General features: G+C 43.9%; 1 protein-coding gene across 1 annotated transcript; it reads left to right on the top strand.

Annotated features, from left to right (window-relative positions):
• The first annotated feature begins 2,208 nt into the window (after positions 1-2,208).
• Positions 2,209-16,846, top strand: mtpn (myotrophin). The gene is made up of 5 exons (XM_017486075.3): positions 2,209-2,327; positions 2,539-2,657; positions 13,127-13,240; positions 13,425-13,508; positions 15,649-16,846. The coding sequence occupies exons 2-5, from the start codon at positions 2,586-2,588 to the stop codon at positions 15,733-15,735; spliced, it is 357 nt and encodes a 118-aa protein (XP_017341564.1). The 5' UTR covers positions 2,209-2,327; positions 2,539-2,585; the 3' UTR covers positions 15,736-16,846.
• Positions 16,847-26,187: the final 9,341 nt, after the last annotated feature.

A 26,187-nucleotide genomic window follows, 5' to 3' on the forward strand; every position in this document is an offset into this window, starting at 1 on the left:
TGGTCAGTGATTTACTTTGTTGTCCAAAGTGCTACTGCCAGACTACTGATGTGTGTGCAATGGAGCGATGCATTTTTCAGACCTGCTGTCTAGACAGGACAGCGCTCTACTGTATGTGTGAATAGGTGCTGGAAAACCACAACGTCACTGCATGGAATCGAGTCCAAAGCTTGGGCGACTCTCAATTCCCAAATGACTGAAATCGAGAAATCAATTCTTTTTAATTGTAGCAGTATAACTGACGCTAGAGGAGTGGAATTACTGATCGGAAGATATTGCATACCCCTTCATTATGCACATACAGTAGACCACCTTGAGAGCCTTGAATATCTCAAAACAGCAAAAAGACTTAACCAAAGATAAGCCCACTGAGTCATATTCTTTTCCAGATTTCAGCACAAGTTCTCATATCATCCTGGGTCAAAGAACATTAAAGCCAACTCTTTATCCGGAATGGACCGAGCAGTCAAGAGAGAGGAGGATACAGAAGTCATCCTCCCGAAATCATGCTTCATCAGTGCCATTTCCTGGGACACAGACCAAGAGACCAGGCTGAATGCAGATCAAACGCTGACATCCCAATGCCCCATGACGAGTGATAGGTTCTGCCTCGGCTACGAGAGAAATTAATCACCTGGATTCATGCATCTCTATGGGACACCCTGGTGTTAATAAAACCAATCAGCTGCTACAACTTAAGTGCTGGTGGATTAGTACTGTTGAGGCAAAACGTTTACATATACCTTGTCTAAAGATACTCTACCTCAGTTTCACTATATATAATTCACTATATCAGAATTCCAGAGGGTCAAAAGGTTACATTTACATTACATTTACATTTATTCATTTAGCAGATGCTTTTATCCAAAGCGACTTACAAATGAGAAAATACAAGCAAAACGTACAGTACACCAAGCTAACTGTCACTTTAAACAGTCTGGAAGACTCCAGAAATAGATTTAAAGACTTTTAGAAGCTTCTAACTGGCCAATTGTCATAATTAGCAATGAATTTAGAGTGCACCTGTGGATGTATTTAGGGCCAGTGTTTTTTTGCCCTTGATACCATGGGGGGAAAAAAGCAACTCAGCCAAGATATAAAAAATTTGGATCTCCATGAGTTCAATTCCTCCAAAAAAGCAATTTGCGAATATAAAAATGTTGTCATACGCTGAATCGTTCAGGAAGGAAGCAGTTGCAGTTTCAGGAAGGGATTCAGTTGCACCTATGCCAGCATTGTATCTCCCTGTGATTCTTGCCTGGTTTCCCACTGAAGCTAAGCAGGGTTGGGTCTTGTACTTGGATGGGAGGTCTCCTGGGGAAAACCAAGGTTGCTGCTGGAAGTGGTACTAGTAACTCTTTGCTAAACTACTGTTAAGTCACAACAGAAAGTGTGGCATATCTCACATATTATTGACCGTTCAATCAAGCCCATTGACACGCTGACTTCCTGTTTGGAAATGAAATACACTTACGTACAGCACAGGCTCCCATCCCTGGTCCTGGACTACCCCCTGCCCTGTGTGTTTTACTGATTTCCCTGCTCTAACATACCCACTTCAACTCAGGAAGGGGTACTCCAGGACCAGGGTTGGGAAACGGTGACTTACAGAATCGAATCTTGGATCTCAAGCTGTTTCATCGGCCACGAAACTGGTATTTTGAGAAGGCTGACCAGTTGAAATTGCAAGCTGAGGGGCATTTTCAGCTGGTTTTACCGGTTGTAGCTGGAGAATTACAAGTTGCAACTAGAATGCAGCTGTGTTGATTTGACGTCGCTTGCTGAACTCGGGGTTGAGGAAATCCCAAATTAATCCCAAGTTAATTGTGTGGCATAGATCGGTAGTAGTGTCTTCTTGGGTTTTTCCAAGCTAGAGGTCAGGAGATATTACGAGTTAAGGGTTTTAGTCGAGCATACGGATCTTAGCGTTGGCAGGTCTGCTGTATTATAAGACTTGCTTTCATGTGATTCTATATCATTTCATTAGCCTCTTAATAAAAGCCTTGCATAAATGGGATGGTCTTAAAAACAAAACAAAACAAAACTGTGAATTAACAGTACTTCTAAAGCTGTAAGAGGTGTACGTGACTTGCTATATTTAAATGGGTGTGCGTGTGTCCAACCTAGCATATCTTGCCAAATCAGATTACCTGTCTTCAAAAATCGATTCTGATTCTGACTTTCTCGGCCTCAGCAACGACTTTTATTTTGAAATCAAACCAACCCGCAGAACCGGAAGCTGGTAATTTCACTGTGCTAAGGCGGATCCCGTTCTCTAACGTCTTTGAAACTTTGTTCCGAATCACATATCCGCCCTGTTAAACACAGTAAGTCACCTGTTACCGTGTTCGGTTAGTGTTCACGCGCTCGCGTTTTACACGTGGTTAAATAGCGCGTGCATTGTTATAATAATAATAATAATAATACTAATAATAATACTCATAATAACAACAACAATAAAAGGATTTGAATTGTCTGAAGTTAGCCAACTGTCACAGCTCGCTAGTGCTAACTGTTAGCTGGGATTGTTGCTTCTAGCTGATCCGCCGGTGAGTTCCGCTGCACAGCGACAGAAGTGGAAGAGCATGGCCGACAAGGAGCTGATGTGGGCTTTGAAAAATGGTGACCTGGACGAGGTGAAGACGTTACTGAAAAAGGTAGGAGCCTGGAGCGGAAAGGCTGAATTCATGGAGAAACGCGCTGAGCACAACCTGAGCTAATAATAATAATAATAATAATAATAATAAAGGCTGTATGAACGTTCTGACGTCTAGCGGCGAACTTCAGGGGTCCACATGCGGTTTTGTAAACATTAACTTAATTAGCAAAGCAAGCAGGAGAAGTTGAACGTGTGTGTGTGTGTGTGTGTGTGTTTTTTTTAGGCTAGCTTGCTAATAACTAACCGGTGCTGCTGTAATGAGACGGTGGATTTATTCACGGAATAACTGTAGAGGAAACAAAAAGCCTAGCTAGCCGTGTTGCTCTTTATCAGGCCCTGTTAGCTAAAATCAAGCTGCTCTGTCTAGTAGCTAACATATTAATCTCTCGGTATTGTGTGACATTCATAACAAGGTGGTGGAGGGGGTTTTTTGGGGGAAGAGCATCAATATTTAGCTCTCGGCCGTGACTGGGAAGCTGAGTGTGGATGGATGGACGGATGAATGGATGGATGGGTGAAGTGGGCGTGTTATGATGTATCGGTTTGCCCCACACGAATCAGCCATTTCTGTTCCGGTTCACGCAGTCAGGCCTCGAGTCGGACATCTTAGCGCGCACTAATAACCACGATAATAAATAACACACACGATAATAAACTAATAAATACGACCCCCTTAAACAGGATTAACGTGCACTAAGGTTTCAGGGGAAAGTCGCACCAAGCTCGAGCAGTCGCTCGATGACGTAACGTGCCGATTTGCATACTCCCCGAATCGCCGGGTTCATTTGCCTATCCAAACGAGTTACATGGAGCAGGAAGGATTTCCGAAGACGCTCCGAATAAAGAGAGAACGGAAGTTTTGTCCGAGCGAGTAACGCGTCCGTGAAGCCCGCGCGCCGGTCGCGTTTCTTCGTATACGACGGTTCGGGTCTGTTTGGACGAGCGGTTATGTTTCACCGTGTTCACCACGTAAAAAAAAAATTCCGCCTTCCAGGTTCGAATCCGTTAGCGTCGTCGTCGGACGTGGCGAACGATGTGGCTTTTTCGACGGACGTGATTCCTGAACGCTCGTCGGATAAAGATGAAGGGATGCCGGGTTAGAGCAGGCTAGAACGTGACCGTGGCTCTTCTCCGTGATCAGTTACTCGATATGAATTCCTCGTACACGGTCCCCTCGGAAAGCACCGGAACAGTGAGAGAGATGTTACGGTGCGAGACGACGGATCAGAATTTCAGCTCTCGTCTCCTCATATTTACATCGAGGCGTGATGAACGACTCGGAACTCGGCGCCTTCAGTGACGGACCACCCGAATTTTAGTTGAGCGAATATATAGTCTATTGAAAAATAGTACATTCAAGTAAATAACGCTTGCATAACACTTGCTCACAAAACTGTTGGTTTCTTCTTTTGTGAAGCTTTTCCAGGATTTTACCACGGGTTCGTTCAGGTGGTGTGTTTGTTTCGGGGGGTTTCTCCCTTCAGTCTCCCCTTCAGTCTCCTCTTCAGGAGGTGAGATGCTGCTCAGTTGGGTTAAAGTCTTGGCCAGTCTAAAACCTTCCCCTCGTTCCTCATCATAAAGTCTTTTGTTCTGTTTTGAATCATTGTCTTACTGCGTGATGAAGTTCCTCTCTGTAAAATTCACAGATCCTTTCTTTCGCCACACTTTTTGCTATCACTTCTTTAAACATTCGATTTAACAGGGCACTCCTGGGCACCAAGAAACACCTATCAGTCGCATGTTCCAGTATTTTTGAACACTTAAACAACTCAGAACACGACACCTTTTGCTTCAACACGTCTAGATGTAAACATGAGGAAACGAAAGCTGAAATTCTGATCCATGGTCTGATGTTCATCTTCTGATCTCAAACCCAAATGTCTTCGGTGTAAAGCAAAAGAATCTGTCTTGCTGTTCCAGTATTTTTGGAGGAGACTGTATGTAAAAGCAATAAACCACTTGCTGTCGTACTGAATATCGGCTCGGCGGTGATATTCAGTATAGAAGCATGACTGTGAGTGTCGCATGGCTTAAATGAACATGACGTCACACCTTAAATGGTTTCTTGTTCAGATTTAATGTGATTGGATTAATCGTAAGTTTGTATAATTGTATGTATACAAATGTACATATAATAATATTATTATTATTATTATCGAAGTGGAAGACGTCTCCTGAATCCCCAGGGCTAATTGGTCCTCTGTCCCATCCATTTGAACTGTTAGCCCCGTGGTGTGACTATGGAGGAAAACGTGGAGGAACCGGAGGCAGTGGATGGGAGGATGGGAGAAGTGTCGGAGTGGTAGCTAGCCGACCAACCGCCCACGGCCAGAGTCTAGCCCTGGCAGCATTGCGAAGAAAGCCGTGCCACACACTCGCGCCGTCATGACTAATCAAGAGACGGCATCTTCTCATAGGATAGGAACACAGTCTCATGAGTAATTGAGACACCGACGCGTCATCGAAATACTATAGTACGTTTCCACGTCACTGCCTGCGATTTTAAACGCGGACGGCGAAAATAGCGGCAAAGGCTCGAAATGAATGCGTTTTTCTCCTACGATTAAAGTTAACGGATGCTAACATTTGTCTTTGATGACATGCGACTGCGTTAAAATCTCAGACGCTTTAAGGATGCAGACGACGTGAAGCAATGAAGTAGTGAACAGTTGGGAAATGAACACGAAGGAAACCGTTAGGGATGGAACAACTGGACAAGCATTGTTTTTAAAACCGTGATGAATAAAGCCATGCATAGGTGGAACAACCAATGATGATCAGTGATTGGTGGTTGGGATGAATGGTGATCAGTGATTGGCGGTTGGGATGAATGGTGATCAGTGATTGGCGGTTGGGATGAATGGTGATCAGTGATTGGCGGTTGGGATGAATGGTGATCAGTGATTGGCGGTTGGGATGAATGGTGATCAGTGATTGGCGGTTGGGATGAATGGTGATCAGTGATTGGCGGTTGGGATGAATGGTGATCAGTGATTGGCGGTTGGGATGAATGGTGATCAGTGATTGGCGGTTGGGATGAATGGTGATCAGTGATTGGCGGTTGGGATGAATGGTGATCAGTGATTGGCGGTTGGGATGAATGGTGATCAGTGATTGGTTGTTGGATCCTTTAAAAAAAAAAACACACACCACTTTTTATTATTGATACATGGCATCAATTCCCATTAATGTATCAGATCGCTGGGGAAATATAACAATACAAATTCTATACCATAATAAATTAAGCCACGATGTGATTTTCTGAGATTTTGTGATATTTTTATTACATTTAAAAAATGTATTTGTATTTACTTTAATAACCGGTAATGTTTGTTGGTAAACTTTTGTACTTAATCTTTAAAATTGCTAAATGATAAAAAAAAAATTCCACCTTTTCAGTGTTAAATTAAATATTTTTCTTCTTATTATTATTATTTTGCAGATGTTAAAGCATCATCAAACGTGTGTGTGTATATGTGTGTGTGTATGTGTATATATATATATATATATATATATATATATATATATATATATATATATATATATATATATATATATATATATATATATAATATACACATGTCTTCATGAGCATTCCTACATCCCATGAGCTACATTATCCTAGCGGATGTTTGTGAATTTTGAACGGCTCAATCACTGGCACATTCCTACTGTAATAGCCAATATCCTGAACAAAATAAACACAATTTAGTGTAAAACTTTAATCAGATGAGGGGGCTGTTAGCTGCGTGTCCTCCCAGAGTTAAAAAAAAACAAAAACGGAAACCCTCGCCACGAGACACTAGCAAGATTACCGTTTGGATAAATAATTAGTCACGGCAGTTTTCTGCTCTTCTGGAGTGAACGAGGTCGCACTGAAAAATTCACCATAAGATCAGTCGTCCTCTCCCCAGTAAAGCGAGACATGAGCCAATCGACGTGACTCTGGAATGAATTTATTTATTTATTTAAACTCTTAAGTATTAATAGACATGTCCTGGAAGCCCCGCCCCCTTAACTCAATCTCACGCGTTCTCGCGTTCTGTCGCAGTAAATGGAGAACTTTTCCATTCCGTTAACGCAAACTAAAATTGATCGAGTGTACGTTGGACTTGGCTAACATCGTACCAGTGTATTCTTAAAGTCAGTTTAGCGTTACCAAAACGTCTCCGCCAAAGATTTCGGATTAATTGGATCGACAAGGAATGTGTCGGATCTTTACAAAATAACGTTAATGGTGATGATCTACGGATGAGCATCAACAGAGAAAACGTCGGCCGTGTGAACGTTAGACACCTGTGTGATACACACGCACTATTGTTATTGTGAAGGCTGCAAAATATTCAGAACATCAGTGTACCATATGGGAGGAGACTCTGTAGATAGGCAGGTAGGGTGTGTAACTTGCTAGCTAGCATTAATTTACTAGCTGCTATTGTTTGTTAGCTCCATTTTTAAAACAAAAAAAGATCATTCTTGTGGTTTTATCCGAGCTCTGGAGCTTAAAAGGAAAGAAGGAATCCAAGTCACTATGACCACAAGTTTGTGGACACCTGACAGTAAAACTCGGGTGTGCTTGTTGATCGTCCCATTCCAGATTTAGTCCCCTTTTCCACTCTTCTGGGAAGGGATCCACTAGATCTAGGGGCGTGGCTGTGGGGACTTGTGCTCATTCAGCTGCACAAGCATTAGCGAGGTTGAGGTCAGGCACTGATTTCAAAGAGGTTCCGGTTCCAGTTCATCCCAAAGATGTCCGGTTGGCTCTGAAAAAAGTTCCAGGGCCAGCTTGCACTTTGATTGATTTTTTTTCTTCATTCAGTACTCAAGCTGTTGGAAGTGCTTGAGAAACTATTTCTGGACCCTGTTTCTGCAGAAAAGTAAACTGGAGTTGGAAGCTTTTATAGAACTGGATGAGGAGGATGCTGATGCACCCACTGACGGAAGTGCGAATTTATATTGGGTGGTTTTACGTGCGGTGAACGTGAGAACGGAACAGTCCAGACGTTAGCAGATCCATGTGTTTCATCTTGTTCATGGTGGAGTTGTGATTTTTCAATTGTATGATAGCAGAAGTTAGGATTCTGACTACACTTGTTCTAAACTTCCGTCTTATCTTGTCTTCGGGTTTTGTTTTTGGTAAATACGCAGCGCGGTCGTGGTTCAACTTCCCCTTTTTGCTGTTAATGCCTGAGCTGAGCGTTGATGAATAGCGCGAGCTTTACTCCGGTCGCTTTCTGTTTGTAGTCTCCGTTGCTTTAATTAGAAATGACAGCAGCCAACACGTGTGTAACCGAAGACCATCCATCAACAGCAGGCCCTGCATCACAAAAAAACCGCCTCAGATGTAATACTGTTCACCACAGGTGCACTGCAACACACTCTTTTTCTCTTAATGCACTCGCCGTGTGTTCTCTCAGTGAAATGTCTTTCACATCGCGGTAGAGGAATTCTGGCCCAGTCTTCAGTGCAGAATTAATTTCGTTCAGCCATGTTGGATGGCTTCCGAACACGAACTGCCACAGCATCTCGATGGGGTTCAGGACTTTGACTAGGCCGCTCCACTTTTGAGGTAGACCCGCTCTATGTATGCTTTGCTCTTGTCTTGATGTATGACCCGATTGCGCTTGAGCTTCAGATCACGAACTGATGACTGGACGTCTTCCTTCAGGATTTTCTGGTAGGACCCGAATTCAGGGTTCTGTCAATTATGGGAAGTTGATGAGGCCCGGAAGCAGAAAAGCATCCCAACATCATCACATTACCACCACCAAGTTTCGCTCTTGGTGTGACGTTCTTATTGTCGTGTCTTAGCTTTATGGCAGATGTAACGGGACGCGTGCCTTCTAAAAAGTTTCACTTTCCACTCAACAGTCCACAAAACGTTATTCCAAAAGGCATGTGGGTGTTCATGGTGGTTTTGGCTAATATGAGACGAGCCTTTATGTTCCTCCTGGCAGTGGTTTTTGCCTTGAAACTCTCTCATGGATACTATTTTTGCCCAGTCTCTATCTAATGGTGGAATTACGAATGCTAAAAAGAACCCAGAAGAACATCTATGTGAATAAGGTATTCACATGGATGTTCTTGGTTCTTTTTGTGGCTTACTGGATGATTCGTCCATACACTTTTGGAGGAATTTTGGTAGGTGGGTTGTCTCCATTCGGAGATAATGCCTCTCACTGTGGTTTGGTGGAGTCCCTGGAAATGGCCTCGTAACCCTTTCCAGACCGATATATTTCAAAAACCTTTTCTTTCTCGCCTCCCATTTTATTGGGCATATTCTTGAGTAATAACATGTACTAGCATCCAGTGTTGCGAAAAAGTATTTGCCCCATCCTGATTTTTTTCAGATTTTGTGTACATCCCATACTAAATCGTTTCAGAAATGAAAACAATGTCTAAAATAAAACAAGGGCCGCCTGAGTAAACACAAAATACAGTTTTTAAATGATCAATGTTATTTATTAGCAAAAAAAAAAAATCCAATACCAACTGGGCCTGTGTGAAAATGTATTTGCCCCCATAGTTAATAATTCCCCAAATCTATGGAACTGCATTGATCATGGGGTTCATCTGGACTTAGACGCAGCCAGGCCTGATTACTGCAAACCCTGTTCAATCACATCAACACGTAAATAGAACTTTTTCAACAGAAGGAAGTTGGTTAAAAGGTCTTACGGAGTAACACACTATGGCAAAGTTGAAATAAATTCCAGAAATGACGAGGAAGAAGGTGATTGAAATGCATCAGTCTGGGAAGGGTTACAAAGATATTTCGAAAGCTCTGGGACTCCAAAGAACCACAGAGAGAGCCGTTATCTCCAAATGGAAAAACTCAGAAGTGGCCGACCTTCCAAAATTCCTCCAAGAGCACAGCAACTACTCATTCAGGAAGTCACAAAAGAGCCAAGGACAATATCAAAGGAAATACAGGCCTCCCTTACATCAATAAAGGTCACTGTTCATGACTCCACTATCAGAAAGACACTGGGGGAAAATGGCTCCATGGAGGAGCTGTGAGGTGAAAACCACTGCTAACCCAGAACAGCATTAAGGCTCATCTGAATTTTGCCAAAACACACCTTGATGATCCTCAAACCTTTTGGGAGAATGTTCTGTGGACTGATGAGTCGAAAGTGGGCCTGTCTGAGACAGGGGTCCGCATAAACCACACACAGAATTCCACAAAAAGATCATCATAAATGTGGTCGAGCATGGTGGAGGCAGTGTGATGCTGTGGGGATGCTATGCTGCTTCAGGGTCTGGGTAACTTGCAGTAATTGAGGGAAACATGAATTCTGTTCTCTAGCAGAAAATCCTAAAGAATAGGAGTAAATCCTAGTCCTAGAAGTAAGTGAAAGACTGATCTCCCCTTTTTTTTTTTTTTTTTTCTTTGCTTCAATAATAATAACTGTATTCTGTGTTTACTCGGGTTGCCTCTGTTTTATGTTGTATTTCGTTTGAAGATCTAAAACTAATTAGTATGGGCTATACACAAAAACAGACGTCGTCAGGATGGGAGCAAATACTTTTTCACAGCCCTTTCACAGTTTTGTGCAGCTCATCTGAGGTTACAGCATTTGTGGAGCAGGGGTCTGCCCTACCAGTGTAAGGTAGCTTCAGGAAGTAAACTTTCTGTTGCCCTCTTCCTGCCGGTGTTACCACAGAAATGAAAATAGAGAACTTGTGCCACTGGGTGCCGCAAACGCGGTCCGCGTTCGTGCTTTTCAATACGACCTGGACGCTTTAATCGCTTGCCAATGCTAACCACACACACCGTCAGCTGCATGAGTATTAGGACATTGACAAAGCTAGTGTTATTTTAGCTGTCTACCCCAGTGTACTTGAGTTGAAATTAAAATGCAGCTTTAATTTCAGGGGCTTTACATCCAAGTTGGGTGAAAGGTGTAAGAATTGCAGCACTTTAAGATGTTGTCCCCCACGTTTAAGGCACCAGAAGTAATTAGACAAGCTGACGATCATAAACTGAGTGGTCATTTTTAATTCTTTGTCGTGCGTCCTTTGGAGTCGACGACTGAAACCTGGAACCCATCGACCGTACATCACCAGACACCGGGGTTCTGCCAGGTCTTTGCTGCTGTCTTCAGTCGCTGCATGTTCTTGGGCTGGTTGTCCCTGGTTTTTCCTGCAGCAAGTGAAATACAGCTCAACTGGATTCTGCTCAAGTGATCGGCTTTTTGACCGACCCAAGTCTTGGGACGCTTTCAGAGTAAGCTTCAGGTCATCGTCCATCTGCAGTGTGAAGCGCCAGCCAATGGGTTTGAAGCATTTGGCTGAGTCTGAGCAGATAAATACACTAGGCACTTTTTTCATCCCGCCGATTTTCTCATTCGTCACGTGATCAGGAAATACACGGGGAAACGATTCCACTGGCAGTCGTACACACCCGCGCCATGACGTGAGGTTTTATACTTCAGATCAGGAGCAGTTCCTTTCCTTCTCCATACAGTTTTTCTGGTCCTCCTGTTTTGGTACATCCTGTGGTAAACCCTCTGTATTTACTCTGGTGAAGTCTTCTGCTGATTGTTGGCTTAGACACACATCCACCTTCCTCCTGGAGGATGTTCTTCATCTGGCTGACTGTTCTGAAATGGCTTTTCTTCACCGGGGAAAGAATTCTTGTCACCCACCACAATTGTTTCCCGTGGTTCTTTCTTTTTAAAAATAATTGATTTAACCACACCTGATGTGCGTTCTCTCTCTCTCTCTCTCTCTCACTGTCTCTCTCTGGCTGTCTCTCTCTCAATCGCTCTCTCTCTCGCTCTCTCCAGCTGTCTCTCTCTCCCGCTCTCTTTCACTGTCTCTCTTGCTCTCTCACTGTCTCTCTCTGGCTGTCTCTCTCGTGCGCTCTCTCGCTCTCTCCGGCTGTCTCTCTCCTGCGCTCTCTCACGCTCTCTTTCACTGTCTCTCTTGCTCTCTCACTGTCTCTCTCTGGCTGTCTCTCTCGTGCGCTCTCTCGCTCTCTCTGGCTGTCTCTCTCTTGCTCTCTCTCGCTGTCTCTCACGCTCTCTCTCACTGTCTCTCTCACTATCTCACTCTCTTTCTCTCTCTTTTGCTATCTCTCTCTCACTGTCTCTCTCCCTCTCTCTCTCTCTCTCTGGCTGTCTCTCTCTCTCTCACGCTATCTCTCACTGTCTCTCTTGCTCTCTCACTGTCTCTCTCTGGCTGTCTCTCTCACGCGCTCTCTCGCTCTCTCTGGCTGTCTCTCTCTCTCTCACGCTCTCTCTCTCACTGTCTCTCTCGCTATCTCCCTCTCACTCTCTTTCTCTCTCTTTTGCTATCTCTCTCTCTCTCTGTCTCTGTCTCTCTCGCTGTATCTCTCTCTGATGGGTTTTTGCAGATTTTTCAGCCTCATGATGACACTGGCAGTGGCGGCTATTTGGACTTCATCGTGAGAGTTAAACAGCAACAGATTCCAAATGCGAATACCGCGCTTAATCAACTCTAGACCTTTTTATCTGCTCACCTATACATGAAATAATGAGGGAATAACGCGCACCTGGCCACGGAACAGCTGAGAGGACAGTTTGTCCCAATTACTTCTCCAAGTACTGAAATCTCATAGGCCAGAAATCATTCTTTATTAAAATATCCAGATGGTGCGAAGGGGAGTAGATATTGATCTGTGTTGCCGATCTGGTCAGCGTCTCTGCGCAGAAGCTTTTGATGCCGTTTGCTGATTAGAGTATGGCGCTGAATCGCATCGACGCCGGTTTTCGCAGACACAGGACTACCTCCGCGAGTGCACAAGGTTTGTGCTCAAACGTTCCAGCGCACGATTCGTGACCGCCAGCGACCTTCGACTGCTCTGCGGGAGGAAGAAACCTGCCACGAGTACTGCAGATCAGTTTTGGTTGTGCATGCACAGTGTGTGAGAGGGCATCTGTGGTTTGTATCTCGCAGGCATATACGCGAGTCTTCACTGTGGCCGAGACAGAGAGACCCTGCGGTGCGAGAATGCGAGAGGGACTATGGGTGTGTACGGATCCACCTAATTACCTAACTAACCAGAAGCTCGAGTTCTCACAGAAGGAAGACCTAGACATGAGCAGAAAGGAGATAGAGATCGAGACCTCAGCTAAGGGGGGGTGGGGGGGAAGCACTTTAACGTTTATCCAGCAGAAATGTGTGTGTATGGAGTTCAGAGGCTGGCTCGAGCGGACACAATTCCCCGAGTGATGGATGAAGGGATGGAGGGCAGCGTTGTGGGAGAGAGCGGAGGTGATGAGGTCAGCAGCACGCATTGATTGGTTTTCGAGGTGCTGCCGTGTGTGTGTGTGTGTGTGTTTGTGTTGACATTTCATCCCGTCTGCGAATTTCATAGGAAAAAAGTTTAAACCGTTTAGAAGGTGTATTGATTTTCTCTCCGTGAACATTGAAGGTATACAAGTGGAAACTTTGAGAACTGTACCTTAAACTGTGTGTGTGTGTGTGTGTGTGTTGCAGGATGAGGATGTGAACCGGACGCTGGAGAGCGGTAGAAAGCCCCTGCACTACGCTGCGGACTGCGGCCAGGCTGAGATGGTGGAGTTCCTGTTGTCTAAAGGAGCAGATGTGAACGTAAGCTCATGTTGAAACTGTACAGTTCTCCCGCTGCCTTTACGCTGAAGATTAAACCAGCAGTCCACAGGAGATTGCTGAATCCAGCAGTAACTTCCTGTGCACTAAAACTAACACCCATGTCCCCCTCTCTCTCTCTCGCGCTCTCTCTCTCTCTCTCTCTCTCTCTCTCTCTCTCTCTCAGGCTCCAGACAAACATGGCATCACTCCATTGCTGTCTGCCACTTACGAGGGTCACCTCACCTGCGTCAGAATCTTACTAGAGAAGGTACAGAGACATGGATTCGATACGACACCCCGCTGCAGACCCATCCGTTAACTCGTTGTGACCGACACCGCTCCGGTCCACTTTTCACACTCCTTTAACTTTTTTTTTGTTGTTGTTGTTGTGGGGGTTTTTTTTTTTGGTCCGGTTATACCGGTGCACTTCACTGCGTATCTGCAGTGCCCGCTCGCTTCACACGAATTAAGAGCCTCGTTGTAGCTCACACGGGACAGGAAGTGACCGTCTGACAGACACACAGTCTGTGACGTGACGTAATGACCAACATCGGAGCTTATTCTCTGCTGCAGAGAGTGTTACAGGCACTCCGTTATTAATATGCAACACAACACTGTCTTAGCATATTTATTATTATTTCCATCATTCATTCATTCATCAGTGGTTAAAAAAACACGATGATTATAATTTATCGTTTGCATGTATTATTATTATTATTATTATTATTATTATTATTATTGGCGTATGGGAAGTATTGATTATTCCTCCTTGATTGAATCTGATTAATGAGAGAGACAAATAATAAGGAATCAAATAATAAATCTTACACCTTCGATATGTAAATCTTTGCAAACCAAACATTTGAGATACTTTATTATTATTATTATTAATATTATTATTATTATTATTATTACATTTCTTGGAATTTTGTTTGCATGACCGCTCTTGTATAATCCTTGAAAACGAAACCTAGTGCTTGAAAAGTCTTTCAAAAGTCCTGGAATTTTTCTGATGAAGCATCTGTACGAGCCCTGTGAAGCACACGTGAATCCGGAACGATCTTTCGCCTCCCGTCTCGTGCGAAAGTCAAGAAAGCGTCGGTTTTAAGTGAACGGGTTCGAGTTGCTTTCTGCCGTTGCTGCAGTTTTTTGATACCGCTGTGGAGAAGGGCCGTGTTTGGGAGAAGATGAACCCGTCCCATTCGATGCCAGGCGGAGGTGGTCGAGTTCTGCTGATGCGCTGAAGGAAGATCTGTCACTCATAAATCAGGTGTCGATATTTACCTGGGAACCAGCTGTTGTCTCAGGAATTTTCGGAAGAGAAAAATGCTGATGATTACCGACAGCGCTTGTCTAATGGTCTCCCGTCGAGCCGTAGCTCCAGACAGTTGAATTCCAAATGAATGAATTTTTATTTTTTTTAAATATTATGTACGGTTTAGACTACAGGAGGACTGCAGTTTAAACTGTAGTAGGTATTGAACAGCACTTATGAAGGTGCGAGTTCTTAAAAAAAAAAAAAACACCTGGGAAGTGGGGCCTCATTCAGTAAAATGTTGAGTACAATTTCATCTTGGTGTAGCGATAAACCCACACACGGACGCGCAGGAGGTGGATAAAACCCTGAAAGCCTGGAGAAATACTCCGCGTTCTTGCTGTTGCCTTTCTGTCGGCTTCGAGGGGTTTCCGAGAACAAAACGGAATATTACTCTTTATCTAAAAATGTCAGTTACGCTTTCACCGCGGAAAACCCAAACGGTGTGTCATTTTCAGAAATAGGAAACGGTGCACAGGGCAACCGACATGCGAAGTCGTGAGTGCGCAGAGCTCGGTGTCTGTGAACACATTCCTGTCGTATTCGTAATGCCGAGCTCTGACTTTAACCGTGGTGGTGGTGTTCGTATCAGATTGGGCTGGTACCAGTGTCTAATCTAAAGATCGGCTGATTGTAGATAACTGCATGAATGTACGGGGGTTCCTAATAAAGCTGGTCATGATGGAGAACGCGGCGGTTGAGAACGCCATGCAGAATGTTTGCGTACAGCAGGACCGAGCAGACGGGTAGAAACGCCGAACGCACCGCACGCCGCTCTTGCATTATTCACGGCGTAGATTTATTCTGTCATCAAGTCATCATGAAGATTTAATAGACTGACAGTTCAGCAGGGACGTGTTTGTGTAGTACATGCAAATGCACTGTGTCCTCTCTCTCCCTTCTCTCTCTGTCTGTCCCGATCTATTTATCCAGATGTTTTGTCTGGAACCGCTGTTTCCCTGATCCTCCTAGATTCTCCATGCAATTGTAGAGACTGGGGGCTGTGTAATGACCCTAGTTCACATTAATGAGCTCAAAACATTCTATTTATCGTGAAAAACGTGTGTGTGTGTGTGTGTGTGTGTGTGTACAGGGTGCTGATAAGGAGAGGAAGGGACCAGACGGGCTGAGTGCGTTCGAGGCAGCAGAGAGCGAGGCGATAAAAGCCCTGCTGAAGTGAGGCTCAGCCCGCAGAACCGCGTCTCTCATGGCGTGAACAGACGCTTGGCTGCCACCAGACAGATCACACACACACACACACTCACGCACGTCTTGGCGTCTGTCCGGTGGCTTCCTCGTTGTCTTCTGGGTTTTCTTTTTGTGTTCCACATTTCCTTTTTTGTTTTATTATTATTTTTTAATTATTATTATTATTATTATTATTATTATTATTTTCGGGGAGTGGGTTTTATGTTTACTCTGCTAGCGTATATGAATTAGCGGACCTCTCAGTCAGTCACGCCGTCCACACGGGCCACTGGCCGGGAGGAAGCGGTTAACCTCCACCCCTGCGTACCACTAAACACACGCTCGAAGCGCTTATTTGCAGAACAAAGCTTTCACATCTTGCAAATGATCCCCCAGCCAAAGAACCAGCAGAGAACAATGATGTAAATGTGTGGGCTTTTTTTTTTTTTTTTTTTTTTTTTTTTTTTGGGTGACTGTAAGTCTTGAAAAGAGGCTGGTTTTTAAATTTAGAGGAAGAAAAAAAAGAATTTCATGTCTAATGCCTAGTTCCATGTGATCAGGGGTGGCGTGTGGGACTAGCAGAGTGGCAGATAAATAGATAAATAAATAAATAACTCTCTCCCAGTGAAAATGTTACATTCCCACAGAGCGGTCTCGATCAGCTCTTCTAACAACAAATAATAATGAATTAAAAAAAAAAAAAAAAAAAGGTATTGAAACCATGTCATGTCAGCGTGCACTTCTCTTTTTTTTTTGTCATGTTTGTACTCTTGAAAATATGGGTTAATAAGAAAAACAATAAAGGCTCTTGCTGGGAGAGAGTGGAACCACACAAGCACTTCTGTCACTGATAACGACGGACTCTTCTGCTTACCCGACTGCATGCTAATGCCTCTGCTCCTATACGCTCTGTGCAACAACAAAACGCTCGCTCGCTCGCTCACTTTCTGGATTTTGTTTTGTTTTGTTGGTTTTTTTTTCATTCAAGTTGCAAATTCAACCATGAAACAAAACAAAAAGAACAGTTTAAAGCTTTCTGTCTGGCTTCATTGTGAGAAAGGTTGGTGAAAGAAAAAGGAATAAAGAATTTTAATTTGAACACACTGCTTTTTGTTTGTTTGTTTGTTTGTTTATTTATCGAACACGGAGCTTTCCAAACGTTTCGGCCGAACGATCCCAAACGGACGTTACGGAAAACTTTCAGCAACCACGAGCCGAACTGAATGTTGAAATAAACTTGACCTAAAACATCATCGGATATTCCACACAAGTTCCTAAAAGTAGACCGCGAGGCCCACGTGAGAACCAGGGATGCGCTGGGATGAAAATTCTTAGCCGAAGCCGAATATAATGACAAACGTGGCCGAATACCGAACGCGTTTTTTCCATTTATTTTGCCATTTTTTTTCACCATTACATAAGTTAAATAGTCAAAATGTGCGTTTTACTATTTTGTCTTGCTTTTCAAAGAAAAAAATCAATTACCAAAACTACCATTTCAAAATATTTAACACTGAACTGTTTTTTCATTCCAGCAGGCACAGGCTACCAACAAGGCACAATATAACTTTAAATAAATAAATGAGTAAAATAAAAATATATTGATGTCATCTTTGAGCCCCTTGAACAGCCGACTGCTGAAAGAACGGAACACTCTGTAGCCTACAATAAAGAAGTGCATTAAAGAGTGCAGAAAATGGTTCTGTTGGGTTCTATAGGGCTGATGATATTGGGGATATTCACCGCTCGCGTCCCTGTACACCTCGCCGAGTATTAGAGTAGATACAGTAGAGTTGGATACGTTGTTAATGTTCTGTTCCTTGATAGATTTCGTTAGTTTGAACTATAGACTAGTTCGTTTAGTCCCCGCTGGCGTTTCCGCTCCCAGTCCGTAGTACTAGTTCATGTTTCTTGTCGTGTTGTGACCCTGTCTTCTGTGACGCGGCTTTGATTCCTGCTTCGCCCCGTTTACGCCTGTTTGCCGATCGCCCGAAACCTTTGCCTGTCTTCACTACGTTGTTTGGATTACGATTTGGATTCGTCCGCCTGCCCTCAAATAAATACACCTTTACCTGCTTCCGTACTCTACTCCCTTACGTCTCGCGACGTGACGGAAACAAAACAAGCGCACGTGTCCACGGTAAACATCCGAAGCGCACGTAACTCGTGCATGCGCGCGCCCCTTCATCGAGGGCGTGAAATTCGCGCGTCTCGCTCTGGTTGCTAGGCTATTTTGTCACGTCACCAAACACGTCATTGTTCGGTCGAATTTATTCGGCCTTTTCACTTATTAATTTCGGTTGCCGAACATTCGGCGCATCCCTAGAAAGAACCGTATCCCATCTGTGAAACGTGGTGGTGGTGGTGTCATGGTTTGGGCTGCATCACATCTGATGATTTATGCCAAAATATAGAAAATTCGTAATGGTGCACAAACTTTAGAGCACCACCGAGTGAGACGACTGTTGTAATGTTTGATTTGTCCAGCTGAACGGAACATGAAGCTTTGTCCAGAGATAAAATTCTGTGAAAACCATGAACACCGACGAACCTTGGGTCAAACGTTAATAAATACTCGTGTTGGAGTGTGCGATACTTCTGGCGGGTGTTGGACCGAGTCCTCCTGACAGAACCGGTGTGACTCGGACACACCTTTCAGTCCAGTCCGTGAAGGTTCTCCGGGATTCTAGTCGGGGCGTTGTGATGGCCGCTCCAGAACTTGTCGTCGTCGAGCTACTTTGTTAACATTGGATGTTTGTCGTGGTTTTTGTCCTTCTGGAAAAACCCACGTGATGCTTCAGTATCCTCATGAGGCCGTCTACTTTCTTGTACAGTTACTTTTATTTCTAGACACTCAAAGCACTTTACATAATATGGGATCTCCTCCACCACCACCAGTGTGTAGCATCCACCTGGATGATGCGACGGCAGCCATCTTGTACCGGAACGCCCACCACACACCAGCTATCAGTGGAGAGGAGATGAGCGTGATCTAGCCAGGTCACAGATGGGATTATTAGGGGGTCATGATAGAAAAGGGCCAATGGGGGAATTCCGCTAGGACACCGGTGTTATACCCCTACTGACGTCCATTAGGCGCTTTTCCAGGAAAAAAAAACCACTCCTACTACATGATGCTGCCGCCCCCGTGCTTCACAGTTGGGATGGTGTTTTTCAGATTTAAACCCTCATCGTTTTTCGTCCATACGTAGGCTACATATCATTATGACCAGAACGTTCAAATTCTGTTTCATCTGACCAGAGGACGCTTTGGAGAAGTCGTGGAACGGGTTCCAGTTCGGTTTCAGTTCACCGTAGGAACCAGATTCTTACCAACGATCTAGTTTACGTTTAGCAAACCGCAAGCACTTCTTATTTATCGCTCCGAACGAGCCGAGTCTTAAAATCGCTTTCCCCAGGTCGATTTCCCGTGCCTCGGGTTGTTTTTGCGGCGTTAATGCGGCAGATAAATAAACGTTTTCTGAGTTTGCCGGGGTAATAGTCATTTGAAACAGCAGGGGGGAGATGAGGAGGCAGGTGATGGAAACGATGGAGATTAGAACAAAAAAAAGGGAAGGGAAGGACGGGGGGTGTTGTGGTGGAAGGAGATAGACGTTCGCAACGAGAACGAAGTGCCGCGAGAGAGCGCGCGAATATTTTACCAGGGAATGGTTTTCAATTTTAGAACCGCCAATCCTCGAGTGGCGTGCGCATTAATCACCGTTACAGCACCATCAGAGCAACGTTTATTTTCTAGCAGAGATTCCAGCATGGTCTGGAGTATCGCTCTTAATGCGGAGTTTCTGAATCTGCATTTTTAATACCTGGACATTTTTCATTTACAGCTCACACTAAACCAGGCTGTGCTGAGTAAGACAACTCCGCCTTGTGATCCGATCCTCCCGTAACGTAAGACCAGCACAATGTGGAAAACTGTTTTCTGAGCCTCAAATCAGTTATTCAGACAACTGTGTATTAAAAAAAAAAAGTTTCGGTGGGTTTTTTTCTTTCCGCCGAGCCTTCAGCCTACACAACCCTTTACGACGAGCCAGTTGGCACGCGAAGAAGCGCCGCTGAATAGCTCGCGTTCGGCAAAACACAAACTCTTTATTTTTCCTCCCCGCATTGTCCTCACCGCACCACTAAACGTGCTCGATGGAGTCGGAGCTGTGAATGTTGTTAAACGTGATTTATTATCTCCACATTTAAAAAAAAAAAAAAAGCTCTTTTTTCGGCCTAGTTGTGGTGGAAAAGGAGCGAGCCAGCCAGGCGGTGTATCTGCACAGATTCCTTATCAGTCCCTCCATCTATGGCACTCTCATGGCTTAATAATTAAATCTGCTTCTGTTTTCTGGTTCTGTGCTTTTGTCTATCTATTTTTTTTTTTTTTTTTCCTGTGGACATTTCTTTTTCTCCTGAACGTCTACCTTTACATCTACTGCCCCCTGCTGTTTGGCAACGATGATGACGTCGCAGGACCATGTCTCGGATCCTGTAAAATCGCACACGGTAGCACGTACGCCTCAGATGTCACACCTCAAATAAAATATTATATATATATATATATTTAACTTTGCACGGATGTTATTTGTAATTCAGTCTCTCAGAACTCCGGTGGACAACCGAGGATTGGCAGACTGTCTGCTAAATGTTCATATTCTAGATATAACTAATTGCCAGCTGTGCTAATTAGTACTCTCTCTCTTTCTCTCACACTCACACACACACACACACACACACACACTCACTCTCCCTGTCTAGTCTCCTACAGTTGCCATGGGTGACTCCATGCTGCACAATGCTTGCTCGAAATTACGCTTAATGAAGTGTCGCATCTAAATGATGATGATGATGATGATTATTATGATTATTATTATTATTATTATTAGTCTTGTAGTCGTACCTGCCTCCTGGAGAACTTTTATGCTGTCTTGCGCTTACACTAATTTTAATAGTAAGCTGGAAAGGTGTGTGTGTGTGTGTGTGTGTGTATGTGTAGACTTCTTTATAGGTTAGACTGTGTGTGTGTGTGAGAGAGAGAGAGAGAGAGATAGACATATTGGATGCAACAGAAAATGGCCGAGAACCACGCCTGATTATAAATGTATTGGGAGAAGAACAAAAACTAAACAAACACACACTGGGACATTCATAAATAATCATAATAAAATATATTTTATATATATATAGTCAAAACTGTATAACGTAGAAGAACAGATATGACACTGTGAGATCCGCTGATCTCGAGAAATCGTGAATCCAAAATTTCTGACCATGGTTTGCAACATAAATGTGTGTGTGAGTGAAAATCGGGGACATAATATTAATTGGGTAATGTGGAGAACTTTACAGGGAATCCCCCAGTGTGTCTGCAGTGAAAGACCAGAGGGGGAGGGGATTATGAATTTTCACTAGTAGAGTATAATGAAGTGTATTAACCATGGAGTGGGGGCAACACTGGCAACATTCAGGCACATAATAATAATAATAATAATAATAAGAAGAAGAAGAAGAAGAAGTATAGTGCTACTTAAAATAAGCTGTGTGATGTCAGTAAGTGAAAATTCCACCTGTTCACGGTTTCCTGTGACGTTAAATTGATACGACGCTGCCTCGCTAAAAGGCTCCGTGTCCTCCTACACTCGCCCAGGCATGAAAAGCGTTACCCTTTCAGGAGTGAGCTTAGCACTTGACCTCTTTGTTTTCCTCAGGGAGTAATTGAAACTCGGGCCGAGCGCTCTTCAACACCCGATGTGTCTGGGAGATAAATCCCAGCCTGTATGTTTGCTGCTGCCTTTCAGACAGAACCTATGTGGTTTGACACATTCCTGCGATTTTCTCTCCACTCGCTATTGATTTGCTTTCTTTCAGTAGGCGTCGCATGGCCTTTTATGAAAGGAGGCGGGGGTGGGGAAGACAGACAGATAGAAACGGCTGCTAGATGGAAAATAGTCATCGTCTTCGGCGCGGAAGCTTCTGAACTTTTGACCCTGCCAAAGAAGACACTAAATTGGGTATGCGGTAAACATCAGCTTAGCCATCAAGCATTTAATTGGTGGGATCAGGTCGGTGAATCAATAGCTTGGACCCTCATCTGATAAGGAACAACAGCTCCATGACTGTTCTCATGATGCCTCAGTGATACCACTCCGTTACATAGATTTAAAAAAACAACAACCCAGTGCTAGCAGACTGTCCATCCATTAGTCCATTAGCTGTGCCCCCAGTGTGTATTTCACTCTCAATTCAGCTCTACAGCTGCCACTACAAACACTCCCTTGGGTGCCATGTTTAATCGATAACCACAAACGTTTATGGCACTTTCGAAAGTTCAAGGGTTGCTTAGAGTAGTAGCAGCCCCACAGCAATGCTCCTAAACAGCATACAAAGACCACAACCCGATCGAGAGCTGCCAAGGTGCTGGACGGAGACTTTATTAGTGCGGTACGCACATCCGACAGCCTTGCGTTGGCTGAGTGAAGGTCAATACCGATCCTTCATTCCTGCATCCTGCCTTTGATAGCTGTGTGTTTGAGCTTCTCAGTTCTAAGCCTTAGGTCCTCTGCACATGATCCATATGTCTCGCTCAGTTTCCATCACAACCATATTTTTTAGAATTGTTTTAAATGAACAGACGAATGTATTTGTGACCAGAGAGCTGATTATGGGATTTAAATCGAGAGTTTAAATAGAGAGTAAAAGAAGAGTTACATACGTGTGCTCTATAACTTGCCTCACTTCAAAATGCTCCTTTATTACCATCCGAACGCTTTCTACCTAATGACTAGACCACTTTATCAGACATAACTTTAAAAGAACCTGCCTATTATTGTGTAGATCCCTCTCTCCTTGTGCTGCCAAAACAGCTCTGACCCGTCGAGGCGCGGACTCCACAAGACCTCTGAAGGTGTGCTGTGGTTTCTGGCACCGAGACGTTAGCAGCAGATCCTTTAAGCCCTGTAAGATGTGAGATGGGGCCTCTGTGGATCGGACTTGTTTGTCCAGAACATCACACAGACGCTGGATCGGATTGAGATCTGGGGAATTCGGAGGCCGAGTCAACACCCTGAACTATTTGTCATGTTCCTCAAACCGTTCCTGAACCATTTTTGCAGTGTGGCAGGCTGTTAGGGAATACTGTTGCTATGAAGCGGTGTACTTGGACTGTAACAATGTTTAAGGTAGGTGGTACGAGTCAAAGTAACATCCACATGAACACCAGCACCCAAGGTTTCCCAGCAGAACATTCCCCAGAGCATCACACCGCCTCCACCAGCTCGCCTTCTTCCCATAGTGCATCCTGGTGCCATCTCTTCCCCAGGTAAGTGACACACACACACACACATACACCCACCCGGCCTCCACATGATGTAAAAGAGAACGTGATTGATCAGACCAGGCCACCTTCTTCCATTGCTCAAGTTCTGATGCTCACGTGCCCACTGTAGATGCTCTCGGTGGTGGACAGGGGATAAGCATGGACACGCTGACCGCTCTGCAGCTACGCAGCTCCACTACACTGCAAGCTGTGATGCTCTGCGTGTTCTGACTCCTTTCTATCAGATCCAGCATAAACTTTTTCAGCAGTTTGTGCTACAGTAGATCTTCTCTGGGATTGGACCAGATGGGCTAGACTTCACTCCCCAGGCGCATCAATGAGTCTTGGGAGCCCATGATCCTGTCGCCGGTTCACCAGTTGTCCTCCCTTGGACTTATTTTGGCAGGTACTAACCACTGCATACCAGTAACACCCCACAAGACCTGCTGTGTTGGAGATGCTCTAACCCGGTCGTCTAGCCATCACAGTGTGGCCCATATCAAAGTTGCTCAGATCCTTACGCTTACCCATTTTTCCTGCTTCAACTTCAAGAACTGACTGTTCACTTGCTGCCTAATAAATATATCCCACCCCTTGACAGGTGCCGCTGTAGCAAGAGAATCAATCTTATCCACTTCACCTGTCAGTGGATTTAATGCCATGGCTGATCTGTGTACGTATCAGTGGACAACATCACACCATTTATTCCTGGTGAATTGAAAGTTTGCACAGAGGCCAAAATCGGAGCCAGAGCATGCTCAGTAGATTCGGCCGGTCGGACTGCGGGTCCGGCTCTTTCCCGCCCATGTTGGTCATGGACACTCCCCTTCTTCAAGCTAAGAGAGTGCAAGTTGAGAGTGCATATGAAGATGACACATCGAGCACATCTCAAAGTGGCAAGTACAGTGTTATTAATTAATATGTAAAATGGTCAGTTGTAGTCGCATAATGTGTGTAAACTATACTGAGTGTACTATAGTAGTAGTGGATGTAGTGTATCTTAAAAATAATGTAAAATATAAGTTTGGATCTTTTCCCATTCACTAACATGGGAATGGGTGGGATTCAAAATTGTACTGCAACCAGCCACTAGAGGGCCTCAGAGACACCCACTCATATATACAGCCATTGTTTCTACCTAGCGAGTGTCAGGCCTTAAACATGTACTCATTTGCACTCAGATGACTTGCAAGTTATGCAGTATGTCAGTCGATAAACCACAGATTAACATCTATATGCTGCTCATTGCGAAATGGAGCAGGATGGAGAAACTACCCCTGCTTTGTTCTGGATAACAACAACACAAGGCTGGGAAAGTAAGCGTTAGCAAAAAGAAACAGCTGGAGGTTTGCTGGGACCAGGTCAGTAAGATGACTGGGTATAAAAAGAGAATCTTTCAGAAGTAAAGACCGGCAGAAGTTCACCAATCTGTGAAAAACCGCGTCTACAATTTGTGGAACAATTTCAGAATAATGTTCCTCAACGTATAATCGCGAAGACTATAAATATCTCATCATAATATCTACAGTACATAACATCGTCAAATGATTCAGAGAATCTGCGAAAATCTCTGTGCGCAAGGGTCAAGGGTGAAAATCAATACTGCTCTGTAACAGTAAATGGAAATAAATTCTGGAATTTTGGGAAACTTCTTGAACCCTAATCATTTGCCAATTGCGTTTCTGTTTGAATGCAGCACTGAGACAGATACAGTAATTGTTTTTAATGGGATGCTGAAATAACCATCTGGAAGGGGTGAATTGAAATTTTATAAGTATACATGCTGCAAAAGTAAACATGTAGAATTTGTATGACGTATTTTCTATTAAATGATGACTATAAACCAAATCTAAGATTATTAAACTTATTTCTAGAAATAAATGCTTAAAATGAGCAAAATATAAGTAGTAGTAGTAGTAGTAGTAGTAGTAAAACTAGTAAAGATGTCTAGAAAAAAATATGTTTATGATCTTATATTTGGTTTGCTGTAGTTGTATAATAAACTGCTCGGATTTGCGAAATGGTTTTGCGCAGTCTTTCAGCAGCGACGTTTGTCCATCATTTAGCCGTACTCGTGTTCGATGCATGCGAATTGAAGAGGGCTTCGGCTGAACGCACGACGTGATGACGTCGCATGACGCGTCTCAGCCCAAAATCTGTGGGAATTTTTACAAAGTGCGAGCTCCTGTGAATATTCTTCGTTTGCTTGATTTTTGCGTTCATTTTGCACGATCGTAAAATCACAAAATGGTGCAGGGACAGATCGCTGAAACGTCTCAGGCCAAGCCAGATCAGACTTATTTCTTTTCCACAGATTTATTTATTTCAGTTCAGTCCATGGGCGCCTGGCATTTCCTTTCATAGGACAACGAAAAGTGCAGCTCTATTGTTCATTTGTTCATTTGCCAATTCTTCTGCAGCCAATTCTGTGCCCCGCGAATCTATTATATTCGATTGTATTTCCACTTGCAGTGTATCTGAGTTGAAATACGTTGAACGAGTCTGATTCATGATTCGAATCATGACGTTGAACCGGGCAGCGAGTCTGATTCGCGATTCAAATCATGACATTGAACCGGGCAGCAAGTCTGATTCATGATTCGAATCATAACGTTAAACCGGGCAGCGAGTCTGATTCATGATTCAAATCACGACATTGAACTGGGCAGCAAGTCTGATTCATGCTTCGAATCATGACGTTCAACCGGGCAGCGAGTCTGATTCATGATTCGAATCATGACGTTCAACCGGGCAGCGAGTCTGATTCATGATTCGAATCATGACGTTCAACCGGGCAGCGAGTCTGATTCATGATTCGAATCATGACGTTCAACCGGGCAGCGAGTCTGATTCATGATTCGAATATTGATGTTGAACCGGGCAGCGAGTCTGATTCATGATACGAATATTGATGTTGAACCGGGCAGCGAGTCTGATTCATGATTCGAATATTGACCTTGAACTGGGTAGAGAGTCTGATTCATGATTTGAATCATGACGTTGAACCGGGCAGCAAGTCTGATTCATGATTCAAATCATAACGTTAAACCGGGCAGCGAGTCTGATTCATGATTCAAATCATGACATTGAACCGGGCAGCGAGTCTGATTCATGCTTTGAATCATG

The sequence above is a fragment of the Ictalurus punctatus genome, chromosome 14 (genome assembly GCF_001660625.3).
Source record: "Ictalurus punctatus breed USDA103 chromosome 14, Coco_2.0, whole genome shotgun sequence".
Classification (NCBI taxonomy): domain Eukaryota; kingdom Metazoa; phylum Chordata; class Actinopteri; order Siluriformes; family Ictaluridae; genus Ictalurus; species Ictalurus punctatus.